The sequence below is a fragment of the Pyrus communis genome, chromosome 17 (genome assembly GCF_041283825.1).
Source record: "Pyrus communis isolate YQ-2024b chromosome 17, ASM4128382v1, whole genome shotgun sequence".
Taxonomy (NCBI): Eukaryota; Viridiplantae; Streptophyta; class Magnoliopsida; order Rosales; family Rosaceae; genus Pyrus; species Pyrus communis.
The window spans coordinates 13,287,068-13,307,589 of NC_142581.1; the positions used below are offsets into that span (position 1 = coordinate 13,287,068).

The 20,522-nt window shown below is 36.3% G+C and overlaps 1 protein-coding gene across 1 annotated transcript; it reads right to left on the minus strand.

The window, feature by feature from the left end:
- Nucleotides 1-17,883: 17,883 nt before the first annotated feature.
- LOC137709038 (protein DEEPER ROOTING 1) lies at nt 17,884-20,182 on the minus strand. The gene is made up of 5 exons (XM_068448182.2): nt 19,824-20,182; nt 19,561-19,636; nt 18,425-18,951; nt 18,065-18,242; nt 17,884-17,944 (listed from the first exon to the last, which is right to left on the minus strand). Exons 1-5 carry the CDS (start codon nt 19,827-19,829, stop codon nt 17,925-17,927), a joined length of 807 nt encoding a protein of 268 aa, XP_068304283.2. The 5' UTR covers nt 19,830-20,182; the 3' UTR covers nt 17,884-17,924.
- Nucleotides 20,183-20,522: the final 340 nt, after the last annotated feature.

The window sequence follows — 20,522 nt, forward strand, 5'->3', positions numbered from 1 at the left end:
AATTTTTGGCATATACGATGTCATAGTTTATATGAATAATATTGACGGTTGGATTGTCGAAATGAATTTTATGGAGTCCAAAAATCGTACATGGATTTGGATATGTTAAATAAGGCTGTATACTTATACGATGGAATCTCCGTCGCGCAAAGACTACAAATGCATGCTCAACAAATACCCTAAACCCTAAACCCTAATAGTGATGGGATTCTTTCCACGAATATTCGGTTGGGCAATCTTTGATTAACATACGAAATCACGTCCGTCGCATAAACATATGAATTTTTTTTTTTAAAAACATTTACATGAAGTTTATTACAACAATTGTACATTGATAAACTCTCAATCACTGTCGATCTACCCATGTGCTTCCTTTGTGTCCCTCTCAATGTCACTTTTAATGCTTGAATCATCGTTGCTTTCTTCTACCAAGGAATTTCGCTGAGTTGGTGGTGGGCGTCCAAGGTCAATAGATAATGCATCTGTTTCAAATCCGGGGACACCTTCTAGCTGGAATGGTTGTTCAACAATGTGGTTGCTTTGTACTTGAGAATGATTTTAGGTGATTCTAGAAGAACCCTCATCGTGAACATCTTCAAAATCGTCGGTATCCTCATTGTCATCCTAAAAAATGTTTATATTTAATAAAAATTGGACTGCTTTCTAACCACCCTTGAGCTTTGGATCATCCAAGTAGAGTACTAGTTTCGCCGTATTGGAGAGGATGTAGGGATCACTTTCAAACCACCGGGTGTTTGTGTTAACGGATAACAAAAACATCTTCAATGACACTATTTGGTTTATTAGGGTTCGTATAATACCAATGACACTTGAGCACTATGACTTTCATACGGTTTGTGTATAACAATTGAACCACACTCAATAGTTTACTAAAAACCAAAGTTTTCTCATCTACCTTTGGGACATAAATGCTAATGTTTTGAGTGCACAATTTATCATTTCGTGTCGCTGTAAAACATTTAATTCCGTTCACGAGACAACCAACCTCCGTTTCGGCACTAACAGGACAACATGCCAGCTAGAATAATTCTTTGTCAAACATCGACGATTTGACTTCTTTTAATTGTCTCATCTAGTATAGTGCAAACACCTTTAATACTTAATTTTTTTCCACAATACAAACAATTTCAATTTTAAGCAAAATGAAAACTTTACGGGTTCTTCAAACCAATTTGGAAATAGCTGTCTGTGCATTCCAAGCAAGTTGATGGATAACGGGTCTTCATAAATACTTTATGTCGTTCAATGAATGGCTTGACTTCATCGTAATTGTTTAATATGAACCAGTGAGCCACCTCTAAGTCGGATTCAGTGAAAGGATCAAATGAAGGTCATTCGCAGAATGGGCATGCATGTTGTGCAAAGACAGTTAACTTTTCCATCCGCTCACCCCCATAAAAAAATGCGCAACGCTTGTTGTACAAAGTTTCAACATTTCGCAGGTACCTCGAACAAAAAGTGAAGGATTCTTGTACATTGACCCCCTCAGCAATGGATCATTCGGGTTGTGCCCTGTTGCAAATGAACCACTTGTAACCACCCAGCAGTCTGAAAAATTATAAAATAGTGTGAAAATTACAATTTGAAGCGCTTGATAAATAATATTAAATAATTAACGTATTGACAAGATTGCCTCTTAATTAGACCTAGCAATTTCTTACACAACCTGTTAACACGACACATAAATGATACGAAAATAACGGGTTTCGGGTCAACATGATAACTAATCGGGTCATTATTGGGTCACACGATAATAACGGGTCCTTAACAGGTTTACACGAGAGTGACACGCGGGTAATTTGTTTCGACACGATAAGAAAAAAGTTATTTTGATGATTTTAATTTTTTAAACTACTAAAAAAACTTACTGTAAAATACAATAGATATAATGAATATGTATATATTGTTTATTAAATATTATTCTATATAAATTTTAAAATTTAAGTTTTATTTATTTATGTATTTTTATAGTATATTATAGGCAAAGATTGAGATAAAAATCATAAAACACATTAAAAATAAAAATATCAAGTAATTTAAAAATACCAAACACATTAAAAAAATTATAATAATTAATTTACATGTGCGAAAAATATGAAAAAAATATGCAAACGCACGTAGTTGCATCCTTTTTTATTTGAGGATGGGTATATGATCATTTGAATTTTTAAAACCATACAAATCTAATGAATAGTATTTTTAAGGGAGTTCAAAATAAACAAAATTCATAATCATTAATGTACAAGTCTAAAAGATGTGAAAGCATAATAAACGTTTATAATTGCATTCTCAACGCTTAGATGACGGTTACATAGTCATTTAGATTTTTAAAACCCTCCAAATCTCATGAACAATGTTTTTTATTTGAGTGCAAAATTAATCAAATTAATAATAATTATTGTAGAAGTGTGAAAAATGTAATCACTCGTAATCAAAAGTTTTATAACTTTCATGAAGTGGTCAACTCTGAAATTTATTATGTATATACTAGTTTAGTATTATATTTTACATTTTTTTGGGTCAAATTATGTTTTTCATTTTCATTTTCTTTGATTTAAAATATATTTTTCTTTAGGGGTAACGGGTCGGGTCATATTACCTGATAATATTAATGGGTTGCTTTTGGGTCGGGTCATATTACCCGTTTACTTTAACGGGTATTACACGACATGACCCGTTAAGCTATCGGGTACGACACGAAAACGACATGAACACGAGAAATACGACACGAATGCCAAGTCTACTCTCAATTAACGATTATGCACCTGGCCAGCAAGCTTTGCCTCATTTGACAAATGTATCATTACGTGAACCATATTCATGAAAAATTACAGTCGATATATTTGCTTTAGTTAACATAGGATGTACACAATGTCTTCATCCATATCAGCTACTTCAGACTTGCGCAACATTTTACAACAGATTTGCTGGAAGAATCAACACAAATATGTTATCGTCTCAACAACCTCGCTGTCCAAGTATGGCGGAATACCAATTGGAAGTAGCCGTTGAAGTAAGACATGACAATCATGACTTTTCAAACCCAACAGTTTCTCAGTGTCCATTTTAACATGTCATGCTATATTGCTAGTGCACTCATTTGGAAGTTTCATGCCTTGTAGCTACTTGAAGAATTCCTTCTTGGCAATCGGTTTGAAAGTAAAATTGGCATTTTTTCTTGTATTTACCATTTTCTAATATAGGCCACATGTTGGGCCTTATCCCTATTTCTTGCATGCCAATACGAGTCTTCATTGTGTCCTTTGATTTTTCCTTAATGGGCAGAGTCGTACCCTACACATTGTTGCATACATTCTTCTAAATATGCATGGGATCCCAATGTGTCTGATTTTCAATTTTGACCAATATTCCAAGTCAAATAATATACTCGTTTTGGTCCAATTAAGATGTTCCACCAGTCTCGAGTCTTCCTCGAATTGGAGCATATTCGACTTAGGCAACATTTCATCTCCAGATAATTCTCTTGGTCTAGTTTAATACTCTGCTATCCCATCAAATATTTCAGGCTTCGTGATTCTAGAGGAGCCATCTTTGATGACCCAAGTAGCATACCTTTTCAGTGTGCCAAAAGGATGATGTGTCCTCGCCACATGTTGGGCATTGTCGTATACCATTTAGGGCTCCAACCTGACAACGTCCCATAAGTAGGGAAACCATAAATTGTCCACATTACTACAACTCTCAAAGTGCACATTTTTCTCATCAACCTGTCATATGTTTGTATACCATTTGTCCATAATTCTATTAACTCATCAATCAACAGCCGTAAAATAAGCATCAATGGAGTCGCCTGGAGATCTTAGCTTGGGTATTAAAAGACTCATTAACATAAATTCTTTCTTCATGCACCTCTAGGGGCAAATTATAAGGAACGATGACGACCACCAGCTAAGTGTTGTACTCACTAGAAAAATTCTCAAACGAATTGAAACCATTAGAAGCAAGTACTGATCTTACATTTCTTGGCTCTGCAACATAATCGGGGTAGATTTTATCAAATTCTTTCCACGCTTCACCATCATCCGGATACCCCAACACATCATCATTAACCCGTGCCTCCTTATGCCACCTCATACCACGTGCAGTATGGGTCACGTGTACAATTTCTGTAATCTTGGTGTAAAGGAAAGTAAAACAACTCCTTATTTGGAATCTTGTTCTTTCGATATCAAGGCTTATTGCACTTACATCATTTATCTAACTTCTCGAACTGACGGTAGAAAAATATACAATTGTTCGTGCATGTATGGATCTTGTCATATCCCAAACCGAGATCTTTCAAGATCTTTTTCGACCTCGACTGATTTAAAGGCAATGCATTTTTTTTTTGAAGCATACATTTAAAAATTTCCATTATCATATCATAGTTCCAATTGGTTATATTACATTGTTTTGTGCATCAACTCTATAACGACTGTTAGAACGGAAAAATCTTCACAACTAGGGTACAATTCTCGCTCAGTTTCCATCAATAATTTATCATACTTCTTGGGGTCCATGAATGGCTTCTCTTCCATATTAAGTGAAGCATTGGGAAAAGCATCATTCAATATGTCCATCACTTGGTCATCATCAACACGACCAAATGTAGAAGGTTCATGCGAAACTGTCCCACTATTAGAAGACGTTGACATTGTAATTTTTGATTCCCCATGATAAGTCCAATTGCAGTAAGTGCGTACCAACCTATTCAAATACAAGTGATATCGGGCTGCGTCCAGTGTCATCTACACACAATTATTACATTTCACACACGGACTCCTAATACGGTTCTGAGCATTAACATAATTCTTTGCAAAATTAATAAAATTGTTGATCCCATCCATATATCAAACAAAACCTCGATTTTGTAATTTGATCCACTTCTTGTCCATTACTCTTGTATTAAGAGGTTTTAGTGAACAAAATGATTTAAAATATCACCCCCTTATGCCTCTAGTGATGATCCTATTGCATTCGATAATGTACTTTTTGTGTTGTGGCTTACAAATCACCCAACTATTTTTGGTCGTAAACAATTTGGCAACATCTCCCCAAGGTTCCCTAAGTGTACAATGTAGATATTACAGACAAATATCCACTATGCACTCAAAGAACAATAGGAGGATAGAACAAAATTTTCCACAAATGAAACTTAGCCAAATTCATCGCAAACCCTAAACACATACTAGTGCACTCCCAAAGAGTCCAAACTGGACAATTCAAGATTAAGTTAGATCACATGGCCGCATACGGCATCTACATGCGTGTCCAACATAGTCTAAAATGAGTCTAAGGTATAATTCTTATCCTAATTTTATTGTACTGTACTTATGCTCTGACATCACACATGAATTAGGTTCAATCCCGATAACATGTGCACTCTTGCATTTAGTCACTTATAGGTTTAAATTTATTCACATTTTCCACCTCATTACACTTTATGACTTCGTCACCTTCCGGGTGTTGGCCTGCACAACTCGATTTGAAGTCCAGGTGGACATTCTGGGTCGGGGTGTGTCACTGTGTGTAACAGAGAGAGATGTAGGGATAAGCAATAGGGGATGTGGAGGGAGAACTGTAAGAAGCAGAGAAACAAAAAAGGAGATGAGGGGAAAAATGGGGGAGATGGCAGCAAGCACTGAGCTAAAATGTGACATATTGATTACACGACAGAAGCATTCTTCGTAATAACTTAAAAACCTTGTCGCCTAACTTTGTTTTCCCTTCTTTTTTTCACACGTCAGCATTGAATTTTTCTAGATGACCTGATGCTTCTGTCCGACGAAACAATCCGTCGGGAAATAAAAACTAAATTAAAATACTCTTAACAAGACTACTATGACTCAGAATGGCTTTGAAAAACTCAAATTGTCTAAAACAATCAAATTGACTCAAATAGAAGCTAGAACTTGATTTAGACGAATTTGCAAGTGTTTATGACTCCAAAAGCTTAAAGATACAAAAATAAAACAAATACGAATGATTAAGACTAAGACTTAAACGAAATATGGGGGGATTGATTTTGGACGAATTTAAACTAAAATGGATAGATTGTAAAGAAAACAAATTGTAAATATGAAATTGACGGAAATGAATGGATGGTATGGCTAGCTAAGGGGTTCATCTCCATACATGTTACACTTGCATAATAAAATGATTTCCAATTGCATTTCAATAAACCATGAATTCTCAACGCCCCGGGTTAATTAGGTCCGCTTAAATTAACCGTCAAGTTTTCCTTAAGTTAATGAATTGGATGATTGCATACGACAATCCAAAGCATTCCTCACAAGTTCCCTACATGAATTGCATAATAGAGATACAAGCAAGAATCATTAAGCAACATGAAAACTATAAGTGTTGACGAGGCATTCGTTACTATGATTGCATGAAACTTATGCCAAGAATTTGTTTAACGCGATTGTTTATAAGCAACCTCCACTACTTGTGAATATAAGTTCATAACTATTACGTGAAACTCACTTATATTCTAGCGTCATATTCATGCATGAAAATTAAGCGTTCATTCTCAATAAACATACATAAATAGGATATCAATCAAATAGTTAAACAAATTGAATTCACAACTTATGAAACGTAATTAAAAGTAATCAAATCATATTGCAAGCATAAACATATATTTCGAATCACCCCCCTAGCTGGGGGGGGGGGGTTTAGTTCCTCATACAAAACAAAGAGAATTAAAATTAAACATTGAAATCAAAGAAACACCTAAACATTCCAACAATTCAAACTTGAATTGTATGAACGTTTAGGCCCTCTTCTCTTCCTCTTCGTTGTAGCACAAGGTCTAAAGATAGTTGGTTTGGGGGGATGGAAGTGTGGAATGGAGTGGGGAATTATGGAAATAGGTGAGGAGTGGTGGAGAAAATGGTGCAGAAAATGGAGAGAAACTCACGGCTAGAGAAGGAATGGAGTGTTTGTGTTGTGGTATCTACAATGGAATGAGATGTCCATGAATGAATGAATGCAAGGGTATTTATAGGAGTAGTGGAGGGAACATATGGCTATGTCATTTGTAGGTGAAGTAGGTGGATGTTGTAGGTGAAGTGGATGTTGTAGGTGAAGTAGGTGGATGATATGTTAAGTGATAAGTGATAAGTGATATGATATGTGGTTATGATATGATAAGTGGTTAAGTGGTGATGATAAGTGATAAGTGATTAAGTGATATGATATGTGGTGATGATAAGTGATAAGTGCATGTGGGTTAACTAATGAAGGAAATGCATGTGCAATGACAATGTGTTAGAATGGATGTGTGTTATGCATGGCATGATTGGGATTAGGAAAGGTTTAAATGTCCTAAAACTAAAGAGAACAAGGTTCCAACACTTTGGCAACAATTAGGTCTTCAATTTCGTCCAACACTTTGGCTTCAAGCATAAGCTATCCGTCCTTAGCCCAAAAGTGCTCCAAAAGTCTCCAAAATGCATCTTTTTGCTCCTTTAGCCCTTTGGACCTACAAACACACGAAAATAGCTTAAAGTACTAAAATAACTAAAGAAACATAACGTAAATGCACGAGAACAAGCCATTTAAGTCGCATGAATATGCTCCTATCAAATACCCCCACACTTATCTTTTGCTAGTCCTCGAGCAAAACAGAAAGAAAAACAAAACAAAACCAAACGAAACAAAACAAGTAAAACACAACCTAAACCTTCCAACAACCGTCTTAGGGATTTCCAAAGCACATGACAAGTTAAAAATCATCATTCCCACAGATTTTTGCCATCATTACACTTAAGTACATTCTTAATCATAGTCACCACATACTAGTTCACAATTAAGCATTTAAAACACATTTCGAATGTAGTAACATGCCTTAGAGAAATTGCTCAAATCCTTACAAGATATGCACTCGTTTTTCACACAGATTTTCTGACTACACACCCTACACTAGTTATATGTGAGAAGATTGATGTAAACATGTAGACGAACACTCACATATGTTATAACAAGGAAAGCATTTTCTGGATTTACGATAATGACATGAATATGATCTCATGAATGGAATGCTACTACTTAGAATGAGAACCAGTGATTCCATAAGCTCATATCAATTTCAAGCTCCACATTATTGAACACATAACGATCAAGATAGAAGTCAAAGGGGTGTAACGGGGCTAAAGGTATTTGGCTAACAAAGAAGGTATATGGAAAACAAAGGTTCTTAAAGAAATAGCGAGCAAAGCATTTGAATTAACGTAGAATTCACTTTTGAATGAAAACTCAACTTTTGAACAACAAGGGGGAACAAGCTCTTTTTTTTTTTTTTTTTTCTTTCTTTCTTTTCTCTTCTTTTCTGTTTTTCTTTTTCATATGTTTTTCACAATTTTTTTTTTTTCTTTTCTTTTGACTCTCAAAACATACAAACTTAAGAACAAACTTTTACTCCCCCACACTCATTTTCTTGCAAAATGTACTCAAAAGGAATTCATTTAAGTCATGCTCACTATCTTTTAAGAACAAGGGTACGGATGGTCCTAATCTAGGCTAGGTAAGGGGTGATATGGTTAGCAAAGAAAATAGGTTAAGCGAGGCTCAACGGTGTTAAGACTTACAATATATACGAAATATGGGAAGTAAGGCTATTTGGCTATGGTGGCAACTACACAACTTCATCTTGATATATGTTATGCAACTCAATATCATGCTTTGAATGAAACGGATATAAGTTCTAGCATTTAGTTCTATCATGATACAATTGCATTCTAAGTAGCAACCAAGCAAGGAATAATGAGATCATTCAACAACTTTAGAAAACAAAGAATCACAGAAAATAACTCTCCAAAGAAGGTAATGGCTCGAGTCTCACAGGGTTGTAGCGTTTGTTTGAGTTCCTTCCTTCAAGCATGTTACAAAAATGAATTTTTCTTTTATGATTGCATGTGAAGTCATACATTATAACCATAACTAAGCATAAACCAAGAGTAAATCAAACTTTTCTCTATGTTTATAACTCTTTTTAACAGTCATGCAACTACAAACCAAATCCTTATCATTGTGTTGGAAGGTACCCTAAGACACAAACTCACAAAAACGACTCAAAACACTCTTTTTAGGCTTTTCAAAACAATTTTTCAAAATTTTATGTGCTTTTCGGAGTTATAAAAACAAAACATACTAAAACACTCTAAAACAACTTAAAAACACCTTAAAACAGCAAGGAACAACATTTGAAGTTATGGGTGATAAAATCCCACGAATTTGCATTAACAACATTAGTTACCCCCCCCACACTTAAATCAAACATTGTCCTCAATGTTTTAAGCATAGATTCACACAAAACATAAGTAAACACACAAACAACAACTAAACATACTAAACATGGCAGAATGTAATTAACAAAGAGAAGAGTTTAGGGACGCAAATCTGGTTATGGAGTGTAAATTCCCTCTTCTCTTTGTTGATTGCATTGAGGCTTGATCTTGATGATTCCACAGGCTTACTCTCGAACTGGTTTCCGCCCATCATTGATTTTCCTTTGTGCTACTTCTTGAACTGGTCAGCAGGATGGTTCTTTTGGTCTCCCCCGAAGGTCTGAGCTTACCCTTTTGGTCTGTTTCTTTGTTCAATCTTTCCAATTCGTATTGAAAAGGGTTGGAGGATAACTCAGCCTATGTTTGTCTCCACATGCTTCAATGTATCATTTTCACTTGCCTTACTCGCTCTCCTTTGCAGAAGTGGTCCCTTCTCCGGAAGTGTATCAACCGTTGAAGATGACTACTCGAGAGCAACGCTAGGTAAGCAATCAGGAATAGATTCCAGGCAGTTGGCTCCAGATCGGAAGATTGACTCCAAGTGCCGGCTGATTGCTTCTTTTACTTTGCCATGCGAGTAAGAACAAGGACAAAGAAAAAGACAGGGAAAGAGCATGATATGAGATACTTTTGCTTTTGACCTTGATGATATGAGATACCTTTGCTTTGAAGAAGCGGTGAATGAATCAGCACATGCTTCAATCCGCCGTTTCCTCCTGGGTCATATGTACTCCAGGCATCTGGTATCATCTTTGGGGAAGAAGAAAGAATTGAGTATTTTGAAAGGCTTTGCTGGGAGTGCGCCCTCAGAGGTGAGGGAGAGTTGGGCATTTTCTTCAGGTTTGCCCTGCCATAAAAGACGAAGGTCGACATATATAGAGATAATATCAAGTGGTGGTGCTTTTTACCCTTGTCGACAAACGTTTTGATCCCGCAATTCCGGCTTTTTGAAATAGTGGCGCCTCTTCGATCTTTGAATACGCCTCTTCGATTTCTGAGCAGGCGCCCCTTCGATTTCTGAACGACGCCCCTTCTCTTTCTGAACGACACGTGGTAGTGCAGATGCGGCTCCTTTTGACAAAGCTGCACGCGTTTTCTGAAAAGCAGAGAAAGCGTCGCCGAACTTTGCGCTTGTCGGCTAAAGACGTGTAGTTGCGATGATGGCCTCCACGTGTTTTCAGCTTTGTCAGAAATCTTTTGACAAAGTTGAACGCGTTTTCTGAAAAGCCGAGGGAGCGTCGCCTAACTTACGCCGGAAAATCCGGCTCTTTGAATCGGTGGACGCGTCGCCTTGGCATTTTATAGAGCTATCGATCACCGCCAACATACACACTCTGAAGATTTCCCATTCCTGAAACTCGACTCCGGCCCTTTGTGAAATTTTTAACTCCATCCACCCCTTCTCTTTGAACACTTTTGAAAAAAATGGCAAACTCATCGAACCTTAGCTTAGATTTGAGTCTCAGCAGCGATCCGGTTGCGCCCCGTCAAGGTAATGTATGGCGCCCTTCTTTTTTATCTTCTAACGGTCCTCTTTCAGGTGAAGACTCTGTGATGCAGGACGCCACAACAGCTACAATAGTAGCTAAAAACCTCCTCACTCCAAAAGATAGTAGGCTGCTGTCAGGACGGTCCGATGAGTTGGCCGTTCAAGAGTCCCTCGCACTTAGTGTTCAGTGTGCGAGCTCTGTGTCCAACATGGGCCTACGCCTGCTTGCTCGGTCCCGCCAAGTGGAATCGTTGATGGCAGAGGTGGAAAGTCTTAAGCAGGAAATCAAACAGCTTAAGTACGAGAATAGAAGTTTGCATGTGCTTGCAAATAACTATTCGGCGGGCATGAAGAGGAAGCTTGATGAGCTGCAAGAATCTGAGGGTCGAATTCATAGTGACCGTCAAAGGCTTGCGTCTTATCTCCAGAGGCACCTTTTTCCTGGGTCATCCAGCGCTTGGCCAAGTATTGAAGCCTGGAATGCTCTAGCTCCGATGTCTCCCGCTCCGATGCCTTCCGCTTCGATGCCTCCCGCTTCTATGCCTCCCGCTTCTGCGCCTTCCGCTTCTGCGCCTCGTAGTGGGACTTCACGCAAACAACCTTTGTGAAGCTCCACCTTTCTCCATGTTTAGTATCTTTCTTTTTTTCTTTTTTCTTTTTTTTTTTTATTTTTTTTTTATTTTTTTTATTTTTTATTAACATAAATAAAATCAAACGGCATGAAATTGGTCCTTGAATGGAAGGTGATACTTGAAATGATCCGGTAATAGTTTAAATTCCAGATTGGGTGCCTGAATCATTAACCACATGTTAGTATAAAAGAAAATTGAAATTCGGGGAGGCGGCTTACCTGTGTGCTCCAAAATGAACTCCAGAATAAACACCCCTTCGAAAGTTATGACTTGTCCCGTGTCATAAAATCCAACTTCCTTGGGAATTGTGGTTTCAAATATGTCCTCTTTGATGCCTTCTACATCTTCTCCAGCCACTACCTTCTCTTGAATCATTCTTCTTGGTGTACAAAGTCCTTTGAAGAATTCAACACCATCTAAAACTTGCTGTGTTGCACCAAGAATTTGAATAGCATTTTGCACCTTTGGGAAGGCTTCCACGATGTCCTTTTTACTCTCTTCTTGGTTGGGAATCAAAAACCTGCTAGGAAAAGGGACATTGGGTGGAATAACATCAGAATAACATGGAATTGGGACGTCCTTACTGGTGGTGGGTGGTTTAGAGGGCTTAGGGGGCTGCGGCAAGGGTTGTTCTACCCTTGCCGTGTGCATGTCTTCTTCCTCCTCCTCAATTAGCAGCTCTTCATCCACTTCTAGGCTATGTTTGGACATTTTTAGGTCAGCTCCAACCTCCATAGCACTTCCCAAAGTGATAGCATTATGGATTTCAAAATCTTCCTTCGAGTTTTCAATAGTTGAGTTGGAAAGTTCACTTTGCTCTTGAATTTGTTTCATGAACTCCATAATCTGCCCAAATTGCTCGTCCAATTTACCCAACTTCTTGTCTTGATTTTGTTCGTCCTGCGTCAAAGAGGTTAGTAATTGAAAATTTTTATCATTATCCATGGACATACTTGAACTTGATTGGAATTGTTGTGGGGGAGGTTGTGGTGGCTGCATAGGTGTTGTATTGAACTCCTCATATGGTTGCCAATATGCTTCTTGTTGAGCCTCCTTGGCTTGATTTTGTGACCCCTGCGCCAAAGAATTTATTTCATTAAGAATTTGAATATAATCTATTGGCGAACTTGAATTTAATTGAGCATATTGCATATGAAGTTGTGGTGGCTGCATAGGTCTTGAATAGAACTCCTCATATGGTTGCCAATATGCTTCACGTTGAACTTGTTGATCTTCCCACCATATAGAGTTTGAATGATCCCTCCAATCTCTTTGTGGACATTGATTGGCTTGAAATCCTTGCCTATATGAAGCACCAAATGTAGGGACACTCTGCATTGTGGTCCTTTCAGCATACGGCGACAATTTAGAAGTAAGATTTGCCAATTGAGCTTGAATGCTAGCAAAATCCATATCTTACTTCTCTAGTACCTAAAATCAAAGAAAGAGAACTAAATCAAATATCAAAAGTAACAACAAACAAAGAAAACAACACTAAGTTAGAAACTAAAACGAAAACAACTAAACCAAAAAAAAAAAAAAAAAAAAAAGAACCAAGAGATTAGCAAAGTTGCTAATCCCCGGCAACGGCGCCAAAATTTGATGCGAGATTTACTTGACACTCAAATTAAACCCTCGTTTGACAATTGTAGTAGAATGGATAAGTGAGGGATCGTTCTAGACCGGGGATTAGGAGGGCTTGCTAAAACCTTCTAAATTGACTTAAAAACATAAAAACTAAATTAAAATACTCTTAACAAGACTACTATGACTCAGAATGACTTTGAAAAACTCAAATTGTCTAAAACAATCAAATTGACTCAAATAGAAGCTAGAACTTGATTTAGACGAATTTGCAAGTGTTTATGACTCCAAAAGCTTAAAGATACAAAAATAAAACAAATACGAATGATTAAGACTAAGACTTAAACGAAATATGGGGGGATTGATTTTGGACGAATTTAAACTAAAATGGATAGATTGTAAAGAAAACAAATTGTAAATATGAAATTGACGGAAATGAATGGATGGTATGGCTAGCTAAGGGGTTCATCTCCATACATGTTACACTTGCATAATAAAATGATTTCCAATTGCATTTCAATAAACCATGAATTCTCAACGCCCCGGGTTAATTAGGTCCGCTTAAATTAACCGTCAAGTTTTCCTTAAGTTAATGAATTGGATGATTGCATACGACAATCCAAAGCATTCCTCACAAGTTCCCTACATGAATTGCATAATAGAGATACAAGCAAGAATCATTAAGCAACATGAAAACTATAAGTGTTGACGAGGCATTCGTTACTATGATTGCATGAAACTTATGCCAAGAATTTGTTTAACGCGATTGTTTATAAGCAACCTCCACTACTTGTGAATATAAGTTCATAACTATTACGTGAAACTCACTTATATTCTAGCGTCATATTCATGCATGAAAATTAAGCGTTCATTCTCAATAAACATACATAAATAGGATATCAATCAAATAGTTAAACAAATTGAATTCACAACTTATGAAACGTAATTAAAAGTAATCAAATCATATTGCAAGCATAAACATATATTTCGAATCACCCCCCTAGCTGGGGGGGGGGGGGTTTAGTTCCTCATACAAAACAAAGAGAATTAAAATTAAACATTGAAATCAAAGAAACACCTAAACATTCCAACAATTCAAACTTGAATTGTATGAACGTTTAGGCCCTCTTCTCTTCCTCTTCGTTGTAGCACAAGGTCTAAAGATAGTTGGTTTGGGGGGATGGAAGTGTGGAATGGAGTGGGGAATTATGGAAATAGGTGAGGAGTGGTGGAGAAAATGGTGCAGAAAATGGAGAGAAACTCACGGCTAGAGAAGGAATGGAGTGTTTGTGTTGTGGTATCTACAATGGAATGAGATGTCCATGAATGAATGAATGCAAGGGTATTTATAGGAGTAGTGGAGGGAACATATGGCTATGTCATTTGTAGGTGAAGTAGGTGGATGTTGTAGGTGAAGTGGATGTTGTAGGTGAAGTAGGTGGATGATATGTTAAGTGATAAGTGATAAGTGATATGATATGTGGTTATGATATGATAAGTGGTTAAGTGGTGATGATAAGTGATAAGTGATTAAGTGATATGATATGTGGTGATGATAAGTGATAAGTGCATGTGGGTTAACTAATGAAGGAAATGCATGTGCAATGACAATGTGTTAGAATGGATGTGTGTTATGCATGGCATGATTGGGATTAGGAAAGGTTTAAATGTCCTAAAACTAAAGAGAACAAGGTTCCAACACTTTGGCAACAATTAGGTCTTCAATTTCGTCCAACACTTTGGCTTCAAGCATAAGCTATCCGTCCTTAGCCCAAAAGTGCTCCAAAAGTCTCCAAAATGCATCTTTTTGCTCCTTTAGCCCTTTGGACCTACAAACACACGAAAATAGCTTAAAGTACTAAAATAACTAAAGAAACATAACGTAAATGCACGAGAACAAGCCATTTAAGTCGCATGAATATGCTCCTATCATGTGTCACTGTGTGTAACAGAGAGAGATGTAGGGATAAGCAATAGGGGATGTGGAGGGAGAACTGTAAGAAGCAGAGAAACAAAAAAGGAGATGAGGGGAAAAATGGGGGAGATGGCAGCAAGCACTGAGCTAAAATGTGACATATTGATTACACGACAGAAGCATTCTTCGTAATAACTTAAAAACCTTGTCGCCTAACTTTGTTTTCCCTTCTTTTTTTCACACGTCAGCATTGAATTTTTCTAGATGACCTGATGCTTCTGTCCGACGAAACAATCCGTCGGGAAATTACTATTTACTCGACGAATGACCCATCTGCTCCATGAAACTCATTCAATTGCACGCCAAATTTTTCCCTTGGCGCCAATTTTTTCCTGACTCTTGGTTACTAACCTTAAGAAACATTGCCGTCTCATAAAGATTTTGAGTAAACAAAAAATGTTGACTAGATTAACCCTACGAAAAAACGATTTCGTCGGGTAAATAAGATTTCGGTGCCAGATTTTTTTCCATCTGGCAACATTTCCATCATTTCTGATTTCCACTCTATTTGTTTGATTAATTTGATTGCTTGGTTAAACTTGTTTGTGATGTGATTACTTAAGACTCTACAATGTATTATATAGTTTATATATATTATATATAATTGTTTATTTTATATATATATATATATATATATATATATATATCAGGTCTCGTGAGGCGAGCCTCAAGGCTTTCGCCTAGGCGGGCTATCCGTGAAACGGCTTGCCCATGCCTTTGCCTTTTAAAACATTTATGTTGTTTGATAATGAACAAAGTCTTAATATAAGTTCATATCAATCTAATATTTATTTACCTTGATGAGTCGATTTTGTATTATATATTCTTCCTACTCTTGGTATGTTTTGGTTATTATTTTGGTGAAATTTGGATGTTTTTTTTATGTATTTTCAATGTAAGACATGCAACTCTATTTTGGGCATAAAGTAGTCAAACGGTGAAATTTTTGAGTGATTCCTATTGGAGTGAGTTCGTGAGTTTGTCAAGAAGGTTGTATCAAAATTTCATAATTTTATCCAAAAGCATTTGATCGTGGCGAATTAATTTACGCCCAGCGCACAGTATTGGTAGATTGGGTTGCAGAGTTTATTTGTGATTTTTGGGCTTGAAGATGATGAATTTTGGAATTGGGCTCTTCTTAAAACTTGAAGAGGAGGGCCTAATATTTTATTCAAGTCGTTTTGGGCCTGTTTTGGGGTCCTGAAGGTCTAGAAACCTGGCTAATTCTTGGCTGGGCAGATTTTCCATGTTTGGTTAGGATTATGATTCCTAGTTTCTCTTAACTTATCACATTTCCTAGTTTTTAGAAAAGCTTTTCTAGGAAGGATTTTATTTTGTAGTAATATAAATAAGGCTATTTAGCCATTAGGGTTTGCCACGCATTATTTTGGAGAATTTGGCTTAGAGAGCCCTTGATGATTCAAGTTTATTTACAATGTGTTTTCTATCCATGTTTTTAATAATATTTTTCTCTATGATTATAAGTAACTAGTCCTTTTGCTAGGGTGAGGTCACAAGCCTTAGCATGAATATGTGATTTTATTAATTTGCTTATGAAGGGATGCATGCTTGTTTTGAATTATTGGTCACCGTGTTTAAACTATCTAATTGTCTTAATGATTCGTGATCATTAGGGTATTTAGACAAGTAATATGATGCCTAGAATTGAGAAAGTTTCATGAAGTTCATTATTGCATAAAAGGAGTCAAAGTAGTGGCTGCGGCGCATCGAGGCACTTCTTTGACAGTCCCCGTCCACCCCGCATGCCAGCTCGATCTGAAGAATTCATGGACCAGCAGGTGGACAAGACAGAATGGGCGGGCACTACTAACTAAGCCTAGTTCTTACCAATAGGCACTGGTAGCTTGCTTCTAAGCCTTGCCTTATATAAAAAATTTCTGTTGGAATATCACCCTAAAATTGAGTAGGGTTTCTTGTGATTAGTAATTGCAAGTTTACTTAAGGCGAACATCACGGTCTTAAGGGTTGCATAGTTTTTCAAAGGGTTTTCACAAAACTTAATGAGTTTTGCATGTTTATATTTGATCTGGACATCACAAATAGATTGCATGTTAGATATATGTTTTTGCTTGAACATCACAAGAATACTATACATTAGGAAAACCTAACCTTCAAAGCATGTATGTGGATATTCATAAGTAATTGGTAAAATTGCATAAGATTGTTAATTGTGACGGCGGAACCGTAATGTTTAAATTGATTTTCAAAACCGTTTTCTTTTAATTTATTTTTCTTATTGACCCTTTTAAATTGTTTTTAAATACAAATTATTCATTCAATCGTTGTGGAGAATAACCTTGCTTAAGTCATTCATACTACAACTACTTTGTTCTCTTACAAGTATTTTTAAGTATTTTTATTCCTATTTTTGTAGGTGGTAAAAATCCTATCACACCTCATGTTATATTACAAAGATAGCAATTCAGCCAAAAAAAAGAAAAGAAAAGACAGATAAATGTGTAGAAAATAGGATGAAAAATGTAGATATTGTCTAGCTTAATTTGCCAGCACAGACTACAGAAAATCCCTTTGTCCCCTTGGAATTTCATAACATGGCATTGCACTGTGTTTGCACAGGCAACCATGAAAAAAGACGGAATCAACAACGGCACCAAAATAGAAAAGCCGTCTCAATCATACATGAATTTTTTTCGTGGTTATCTCGGAAGCCACCGCGGATGAACTTATTGATGATTCGTTGTTGACCCTCTGAAATTTCGAGTATTTGAGTTCATAATTTATGAAGCTGCAAAAAAAAGAAAAAAAAAAAAAAGAAAAAAAAAAAAAAAAAAAGCAGATATTAAGGTGGTGTTCATAATTTAGGAAGATAATACACAGTAAACTTGCATGCTCAAAAAGCTTTTCTCTTACCTGGTAATAACTAGTAAGAATGGCAGTAATGTAGAGGCACCTCAAATTTCTAGTACTATATCTGCAATGGAAAAACAGGCAACCATCAGATCCAGATTTTGTGCAGTTTGGTTCCCTTAATTATTTTTTCCCCCAAAAGTGTAAGCATATTATAAATCAAGCCATTGAAAAACGAACTGACATTCAGAATCTGTCTTGACCCATTTACATCCATCATTAATCTTCTCTTTTGTATCATCTTCATTGTGATTTTCCCTTACTGTTGGATTCTGTCTGTCCTCGAGGTATTTCTTCATTGATGATGCTCGAGGAGTGCCTTGCGGATTGATGATCTTCTTGTTAAGCATTACCCTAAGAAGCTGTAAGCCAAATTGTGTAATGGATATGATCAATCAAGATGTTAATGGAACTAAGTAAACTAGTTAATAACATAATTTACTATGCATGTTATGATTAATTATTTTTTTTATATTCTGAATTGCAAAGAAGGGATTCGAACTTGGGTGCATTTACATATATGTTTATGTAAGTTTGCACATACCTTCTCCATCCTTGACTCTTGAAGTGTGTCTCTCAAACTTGGTGCTGGTGCAAACCCACTTCTACAAACAAACATCTTCTTAAGAAGAAAAGAAATTGATTTCTTCCCAATTGCCTTCTTATTGTCTGCACATATGTCTTTGCATCTACCAAGTATGACACTAATAGTTTTCTCAATATCTTCATCCTTGTGATCATCTGATGAATCGGGGCAAAGCACATTGCTGGTTCTGCGATCAACCTCCAAGCTTGATGGGCAATTTAGAAATCTGTCCAACGGAAGATCTGCGATTTTCTTTTCGATGTCTGGTTTTCGCGTTAAGAGTTTTGTCAACTCTTTATGCAATTTACCAACTTCCTCTGGCGTGAAATTATCTAGGATTTCTTCGGATGAAGACGGATGTTCCTGAATATCTGGGCTTTGAGCAGCATTATTTTCTTTCAATTCATTGTTTCCAAAAGTTCCAATCGCTAGTAATCCATGAGGCCAGTCACTAAATTCTTCACGTGGCTCTTGTTTTGCATGATCTACACAATGCATACATAATTAAATAACAAAATCCCAAAATGATATTTAGAAGTAAAGAAATTAAGGGACATATTGAAAATAGTGCAGCTTTATTTATTTCATTTTATTTTGTAAAGACAATAGATCTATTTTAATATATAACTAATGAAGCCTGATCTTACATCTATATTTTTTATAAATCTAGTACATGTCAGCTTTATTAACATGACCTTAGTTGATTTTAATTTTTTTTTTTTTTTTTTTTTTGGGTTTTTGATGTGGAGGAGGGCAGAGTAAAAAACTAATTTTTCATTTTTATTGTAATTTGATTTATTGAAGTAAAATGTCAGTACCCCAATGATACATGTTAATTTAGTAACATAAGTTCTTTATAGAATCCCCAACTCATGTAACATGCATGAGCGGCTCTTCATAGTGCAGCTCTTTAACAAAGATTATTTTTGGACTGAAATAGCTAAAGATACTATAAGATGCATAGCTTCTTGAAGAAAAAAATCCTACTTATATAGGAAGCAAATCATATCATTCAGATTAAAACGAAAACCATGGCATTTAAAATTAAAAGTAACAAACGTAAAGAATTTATTGGTTAGAAGAAGAATGCTTACGGGTTGTAGTAGAAACTATATTTGGTTTCTTGTTTCCTTGCTTCCCATTGATCTTATTTTGCATCCAACTAAAAAGCTGCAATAAAAAAACCAAAAACCACCAACATTAGAGAACCTCACTTTTCAGCCTTCCCGAGCATGTTTCAGCTCAAAGAACAAATGACCAACCTCTCTTTCTCTCTCTCTCTCTCTCTCTCTCTCTCTCTCTAACACACAAACATAAACAGTACACATGAAAGTATGTAACATAAACAAAGATTCACCTTCATTTTCTAAGATACAAGTGTGTGGTTGGACTCCTCTGATAGAAAGGGGGTGGAGGAGATGGTTGGAGGAGGAGGAGAGTTGGAGAAGTTAACTTGTTTGCAGAAGCGAGGTGCTGAAGGGTAGATCTTAAAAGCCAATAAGAATTGAGCTTTGGGATTATAAAACTAAACAACTTCGGATTTGTTGAATTTCACGGCCACGCTGATCAAATAAGAATAGATGAGAAGGATGTTTAACTAACCTATTGGTTCAAGTTCCTAAAACACAAGGGTGGCTTTATATCTCTGTATCTAGCCTATCTTTTCCCACCTTTTTCTCTCTTATATAAACTCACACTCCCATAACCCACTAACGCGCACACACATATATTTATAAATATATATACTGTAAAACATTCTGTTTAGTTCTTTACTCATCTTTTGTCCAAAAAAAAAAGTTCTTTACTCATCTAATTTAATCCGTACACATACTTAATGACACATGGGTCAATCTGATTTTGCGGATCCATTATTCTGGAACATCTGCTCGACATGAAAGCCTTTTTAGCCTCTCATTTAAACGTTGAAACCAATCTCTCTATAATTCTTGTAGTGTGTCATATGAGAAAAATTACGTTAGAGTTACCTGATTACTTAGTTAGTCAAGTAACTTTGAAAAAAGTAGGATTCATGTATTGAGAGTCATCTAAATACAAA